The 6862-nt window shown below is 46.6% G+C and overlaps 2 protein-coding genes and 1 long non-coding RNA gene across 5 annotated transcripts in view; 1 reads left to right on the top strand and 2 right to left on the bottom strand.

Moving 5' to 3' along the window:
• Nucleotides 1–3049, bottom strand: part of ttc7b (tetratricopeptide repeat domain 7B) — a 22435-nt gene extending 19386 nt beyond the window's left edge. The window contains exons 1-5 of the mRNA XM_025058512.1: nucleotides 2717–3049; nucleotides 980–1134; nucleotides 654–729; nucleotides 430–522; nucleotides 174–337 (exon numbers count right to left, since the gene is read on the bottom strand). Of these exons, the coding sequence (XP_024914280.1) occupies nucleotides 174–337; nucleotides 430–522; nucleotides 654–729; nucleotides 980–1134; nucleotides 2717–2837 (609 nt within the window). The 5' untranslated portion in view covers nucleotides 2838–3049. The remainder of the gene's footprint in view (nucleotides 1–173; nucleotides 338–429; nucleotides 523–653; nucleotides 730–979; nucleotides 1135–2716) is intronic.
• A 511-nt stretch (nucleotides 3050–3560) lies between these two features.
• On the top strand, nucleotides 3561–6687 carry fam177a1 (family with sequence similarity 177 member A1). Of its 3 annotated transcripts, none has more exons than XR_003050775.1 (6): nucleotides 3561–3715; nucleotides 4091–4285; nucleotides 5780–5846; nucleotides 5937–6034; nucleotides 6192–6483; nucleotides 6532–6687. XR_003050775.1 is itself a non-coding variant. In XM_008308879.3 (5 exons), the coding sequence occupies exons 1-5, from the start codon at nucleotides 3647–3649 to the stop codon at nucleotides 6405–6407; spliced, it is 645 nt and encodes a 214-aa protein (XP_008307101.1). In that variant the 5' UTR covers nucleotides 3561–3646; the 3' UTR covers nucleotides 6408–6507. The 3 variants fall into 3 exon arrangements, 1 of the variants encoding a protein (XP_008307101.1); XR_003050773.1 differs by having other exon boundaries at nucleotides 6192–6485; nucleotides 6520–6687; XM_008308879.3 differs by lacking the exon at nucleotides 6532–6687 and having other exon boundaries at nucleotides 6192–6507.
• LOC112487578 (uncharacterized) lies at nucleotides 6362–6828 on the bottom strand. The gene is made up of 3 exons (XR_003050785.1): nucleotides 6753–6828; nucleotides 6546–6674; nucleotides 6362–6497 (listed from the first exon to the last, which is right to left on the bottom strand). It is a non-coding gene; the product is annotated as an uncharacterized LOC112487578 (long non-coding RNA).
• Nucleotides 6829–6862: the final 34 nt, after the last annotated feature.

Here is a 6862-nt window from a genome sequence, read left to right as displayed (position 1 = left end):
AACAGACCAACCAACAGACCAACCAACAAACAGCCCAACCAACCGACCAACCAGCCGTGTTTCCAGCGGTCGGTCAGCTGACTGATGATGGACCATCAACACATGTTGCAGGTGATGACATCAGGAGGCACGAACACGTGCACCAACGTCAACACACGTGCACTCACACAGACCTTCTCCGCCTCCTGCAGGTAGAGAAGAGCGATGTCTCCAGACTTCTCGTAGCAGGTGATGATTTCCTGCTCTCTTTCAGTTAAGTTCCTGTTCAGAGGTTGTGACCCTGCGTTCCTATTGGACAGAGATGGAGAAGCAGCCGGGACCTTCTCCAGACACAGTCCTGGAGAGAGGAGACGGAGCGCCTCATCAGGAGAACAACTTCTCACGTTAAGAACGTGCGACACGTGTGTGTGTGTGTGTGTGTGTGTGTACCTTTGGTTGCGTAGGCCTCTGCTATCATGGACAGTCTGTAGACTGGAGCTCCGACCAGCTGCATGTCGTCCAGGTTCACCGTGCTGTAGTGACCTACGACAGGAGTAAAAACATCGGATGATCCGACCGTGTGTCGACACACACACACACTCCTAACCATAAGTATTCTGACCAATCTGACAGTTTAATGTTGCAGTACAGTTGGCGTCCACTGGGTGACTCACCCAGAGCATCTGTGTATTCTCCCTCCACGTAGCAGATTTTAGCCATTAGCATCCGAGCCTCCTGCAGGTAGTCGGCCTATGACAAACAGAAAAGGTTAATCCATGATCCAGTGTCTAGAGGGGAACTGTGGTACTGAACAGGTTATTCAGGAGTGGCAGAAAAGCATGTGAGGGTGGTGCAGGAGGTGAATGAGCGGTGAGGTGTGCAGCTACAGTGACAGATGGGTACAGGGCTACTATGTATGCTACAGAGACAGACAGTGAGGGACAGATGGTGGAGAAGAGATGATGACCAGTTCATCTGGACCAGGAACTCCAATGGTTACCTTCAGGTTTCCTCTGTCCAGAGCCGCGGTCAGGTGTTTCCTGACCTCCAGCAGTTTAGGTCGTGGGCCCCTGGGACTGGCCCCTTGTTTGATGGGATTTTCCTTCAAGTACGACTGGAGCTTACATTCTCCCAGTAACAGCTCCCCTAAGTCATCTACACACACACACACACACACACACACACACACACACACGTCAGGTATAACACTCTCTGTGAACCAACACAGGACTGTTAGTAAACCGTCCACATCCAGTATGAACTGTAACACATCAAATACATTCTACTACAATGGTCTGTGCTGGGGCTGACCTGTAACTGACCTGTAACTGACTTATAACTGACCTGTAACTGACCTGTAACTCACCTGTAACTGACCTATTCACTCAGTGTCCAGTAGGGACACTGAGTGAATCGGTCAAATCCCTGACAATTGTCCACCAGGAATGGTGTCCTTGATGACTGGTCCGTCAAGGTGTCAGGAGTCACTGGTCATACCATGACACTACACACTCCAGTCCAGTAGGTGGCAGTATGCTCCTGATGAGGACCGTTCTGACACTGTTCCGTTCTTTAACTTTAGTGAATCATTTATGTCATTTTGTTCTGGTGATTTGACACGTGATAAAGTATTAATGCAGCAGCGACCTCTGGTTTTCAGGTCGAGTTAACAACAGGAGAGGTGAGTAAAACGTGTGTGTGTGAGGACTAATCCGTTGATCTCAGTCAGTGGACACAGCTCTACTGTCACATGACACCACGTCATTCAGTCTGCTGTAGTGACACGGTGGAGAAACTGCTGAAGTTTAGACACAAAGTTCATACAACAGTGTGAGGAAGAAAGAAGAATTCTCATCATTTCTAAATGGATGTTATATTTATGTCACTGTCATATGATTACTGTGGAGTTGGTGAACAACAACGACAACAAGAACAACGACAACAAGAACAACGACAACAAGAACAACGACAACAAGAACAACGACAACAAGAACAACGACAACAAGAACAACGACAACAACAACAACGACAACAACAACAACGACAACAACAACAACGACGACGACAACAACAACAACGACAACGACAACAACAACAACGACAACAACGACAACAACAACGACAACAACGACAACAACAACAACAACAACCCCAGCAGCAGTCACTTTACGTTAAACGACTCCTAAAGACATGACACATGTTGTGATTTGTCCTGTTTGTCCTCATCATCAGCTCTAACAGTGAATCTTTAGCTTCACGTTAAAATCCGCTGCAGGATGTTCAGAGTTCGGGAGCAGAATGTGGCAGAAAATCAGGTCAAAGATGATTTTTTATTTAGCATTTAAACGTGTGTTCCCTAAAAAAATCCCTTGGTTTTTAAAAATATCTCAAACGTAGCACTCCAAGGTGTGAGTGTGAGTGTGAGTGTGAATGTGAGTGTGAGTGTGAGTGTGAATGGTCGTTGCTCTGTGGTGACTGGTGACTCGTTGACTCGTGTGAGCCACAGAGTCGGTGAAGCTAACCGGAGGTCAGCTACAGCTGGACCTTCATTACAGTCTACAGACCACATCTGTTCACGACACGAACACACTCTTACATCGGGGAAACATTGGACTGTTATTCTGTATAGATGGAGAAACAGTCGCAGTCAGTGTCAGGAAGTAGCGAGGACTCGGAGCAGGGAGTCGGCCCTACAGACTGAATGAACTACAGACAGGAAAACAAACTAATGTCTCACCGTTTGATATTAGCTTAGCCGAGAGCTGCCGCACCAGCTCCGGTATCTTGTCCCACTGAGCCTCGGACCGACATCGCTCTATCTCGGTCTCGAGTCGTGAACCAGACTTCCTGGCTGTCATTTTCTCTGGACCAAAACAGCAGAGTGGATTCTCTCCAACACAACGGCAGCCGCTGTCACCGCGGAGGTCGGGCTAAACAGGAAGTTCTTGTTCTACGGTGGGTTTGGGCGCTAGTCAACACCAACGGTGTCGCATTACTGCCAACCTGCGGCCGGCGGTTCCTCTGCACTGGACCAAAGATAAATACATATTTAAATGTATAAATGCTCCCACTGTGTCTCTCAAACATTAATGTTGACTTTGAAGTCGCTGTTAGCAACTCACCGTTACATGTTACATGTTGTTCTTCTTTCATTCGACCAGTTCTTACTGTAACGAACAAGATTCTGACGTAACTGTCAAAATAAAGTCACACAAAACGATGGCTAAAATCCACGGACATTGTTTTGTGCGCTGGCGACATTGGCTGCATTGTTTACTAGATAATAAATACAACATTAAAAAAATGAGACCAAATTATTATGTCATTAATTATGGCCCTGGTGGTCGAGGAACTTGGCGCCAATAACACGAGCTTCAGACCAGACCCGATAATGACTAATTCATCATTCGACTAATTTAAGTAAACTGTATTTATTTCAGTTTTTAAATAACACTGGTATAAACTAAATAACCAACTTTAAACATAATTAATTCATACTTGCATAGATAAATGCAGAATTCACAATAAACGAGGGAGGTGTTAATAAAGTTCTATCTTTTTATCTATTCGTACGTGCTTAAAAGACGACGCTGTTTTATTGTGAAAATCCCAAAGGGAAGTTGCGGCTGTGGACACGGTCAGGCAGCGGTGAGGTGGAAGTGCAGAAATGGCAGATTTGTCGCTGTTTTTAACCAGTGTCAGTGTTTCAGTGACACAAACTATGGACAATGAGAAGGTTTGTGTTTATCTTTGTTCTTCTACGACTTTCTTCACTTTTCACGTGTTGCTAAGAATTGTTCGAACACTTCAACTAGCTAACAACCCACAAAGTACTCATCGCTAACTAGAAAGCTAACTAAGCAACCATTGTTTTGTTGTGGCGGGTTCGTTAAGTAGCAACACTTTCTTTCTACATTAGTTCGCTCCACATGACGACATTACTGGGGGAGTTTGCTCACGTTTCTCCGAACTTTCGGCCCCGTACGAGTGTACTCCAAATCTTTGGTTTTTGTCTGTTTCTCACTTAATAATTATAAAAGTATTCATAAAAAAACACGCATGTTTAAAGCGCCTAAACACCGCGAATGTATCGTCTTTGGATGACGGACAGGTTTCAGCCGGGACGACGGACTGTGAGACTGTAGAAATGGGCGACACCTCCGGGAGTCGAACGACGGTGAAGGTCCCCAGAAGAACCATTTACTTCGCCAGTGGAGAGACCATGGAGGAGTACAGCACTGATGAAGAGGAGGAGGAGGAGGCGGAGGAGGATCTGGTTAAAAAGGATGTCGCCACCGTCGATCCGGTAGGCGTCAAAGAAAACAAGAAAAAACAATTAAATATATATTTACAGGGGCATTAAGAATGACATGGTATATTGTAACAGCCCCCGGTCCAGACCAGGCCTGTGGGTGAGTCTACACAATAACTGCCTTTCTGTCTGGATCACGTGTGGGCTGCTCCAATCTGAAGGTCCGATGTGTAACATTCAGAAAGACCTACTTGTAACTCGGTGATGTCATAAGAACGATGACGTCAACATGAACACAAACCTCCTCTGCAAGAAAAAAGATCATTTTTGTATTTGATGTGTTGATGTGGACTGTAGACCGACTGTAGACGTCAGAGACGTGTTGATGTGGACTGTAGACCGACTGTAGACGTCAGAGACGTGTTGACGTGGACTGTAGACTGACTGTAGACTGACTGTAGATCGTCAAAGACGTGTTGATGTGGACTGTAGACTGACTGTAGACGTCAGAGACGTGTTGACGTGGACTGTAGACTGACTGTAGACTGTTAGAGACGTGTTGACGTGGACTGTAAACAACTGTAAACCGTCAGAGACGCGTTGACGTGGACTGTAGACGACTGTAGACCGTCAGATGTGTTGAAGTGGACTGTAGACGACTGTAGACTGTCAGATGTGTTGATGTGGACCGTAGACCGACTGTAGACTGTCAGAGATGTGTTGATGTGGACTGTAGACTGTCAGATGGGTTGAGGTGGACCGTAGACCGACTGTAGACGTCAGAGACGTGTTGATGTTGACTGTAGACCGACTGTAGACTGTCAGAGACGTGTTGATGTGGACTGTAGACTGACTGTAGACTGTCAGAGACGTGTTGACGTGGACTGTAAACAACTGTAGACCGTCAAAGACGTGTTAATGTGGACTGTAGACCGTCAGAGATGCGTTGACGTGGACTGTAGACTGTCAAAGACGTGTTGACGTGGACTGTAGACTGACTGTAGACCGTCAGACATGTTGATGTGGACTGTAGACTTACTGTAGACTGTCAGAGACGTGTTGACGTGGACTGTAGACTGACTGTAGACTGTCAGAGACGTGTTGATGTGGACTGTAGACCGTCAGAGACGTGTTGACGTGGACTGTAGACTGACTGTAGATCGTCAGAGACGTGTTGATGTGGACTGTAGATCGTCAGAGACGTGTTGATGTGGACTGTAGATCGTCAGAGACGTGTTGATGTGGACTGTAGACCGTCAGAGACGTGGACTGTAGACCGACTGTAGACCGTCAGAGACGTGTTGAGACGTGTTGATGTGGACTGTTAGACCGTCAGAGACTTGTTGATGTGGACAGTAGACCGTCAGAGACTTGTTGATGTGGACAGTAGACCGTCAGAGACGTGGACTGTAGACCGACTGCAGACTGTCAGAGACGTGTTGACGTGGACTGTAGACCGTCAGAGACGTGTTGATGTGGAGTTTGAGTTTGTCCTTTATTGTTCCTGTGGTTTCATCGTGTGACCTCTTTCACCTTTGTGACCTCTAGGCCAGGCTGACGTGGGGGCCGTACTTCTGGTTCCAAATGTGGAGAATGGCCACTTCCACCATCTCAGGTCCAGGAGTCCACAGCGTCATCATGACATCATCAGTGTCTCTGTGGTGTCCAGTCTGTGTTTGACTCTTTGCTGTTGTGTTTCCTGTAGTTTGTGACTACATGGGTGAGAAACTGGCCTCGCTCTTTGGAATTACTACTCCAAAGTACCAGTATGCTATTGACGAGTACTACAGGATGAAAAAGGAGGTGGGTGACAGACCTACACACACAGACCTACACCTACACACTATTATCATCATGTAAACAAAGTCACACCTTTAAACCCGGCCACTGTGAGGCGGCAGAAACAAACAGGAACCCTGTCAAACTTGTCCCTAACTGCAGTACCTACTCTTTCCTGTAGGAGATTGAAGAAGAGGAGGAAAACCGTCTTTCTGAAGAAGCAGGACGTCACTTTGCAGAGCGGAAAGGTCACAAACAGGATGTAGTTTATTCTGCTACCGTGGAGCAGCCGGAACCTTCTGGAACATCTTTCGTCAACATCAGCTTTGAGCTGGAACCAGAGTCTCCTCTGACGGCTGCCGACGCCGACAGAGCCCCGTCAGCTCTGCCCTCCTAAGAACCGGGCCTCCATCGACCTCACCTCTTTACACCTCGATCTACTGACAGAACACTAGTGACCTGGAACTAATGACCTGGAACTAATGAACTGGAACTCTGGAACTAATGACGGAACTAATGAACTGGAACTAATGACCTGGAACTAATGAACTGGAACTAATGACCTCAAGTCAACATATGATTTTATCACCATCTTTTTTTAATCCAATTGATCTCCTCTCAGAACTGGGTCAAATCCCATCACCAACTGACATGGTCTGTGAACCTCACCAACTGACATGGTCTGTGAACCTCACCAACTGACATGGTCTGTGAACCTCACCAACTGACATGGTCTGTGAACCTCACCAACTGACATTGTTCTCTTCAATAACAGACCATCTCCATTGATCTGCTCTGGTTGAACTGGTCAAACTGGTCTAGTCTGGGTGACCTTGTATACTTTCAATCTCT

This window comes from Cynoglossus semilaevis, chromosome 1 (assembly GCF_000523025.1).
Source record: "Cynoglossus semilaevis isolate Cse_v1.0 chromosome 1, Cse_v1.0, whole genome shotgun sequence".
In the NCBI taxonomy this organism is placed as follows: domain Eukaryota; kingdom Metazoa; phylum Chordata; class Actinopteri; order Pleuronectiformes; family Cynoglossidae; genus Cynoglossus; species Cynoglossus semilaevis.
Note: the sequence above shows the minus strand (reverse complement) of the source record. Positions and strands in the feature narration are given on the sequence as shown.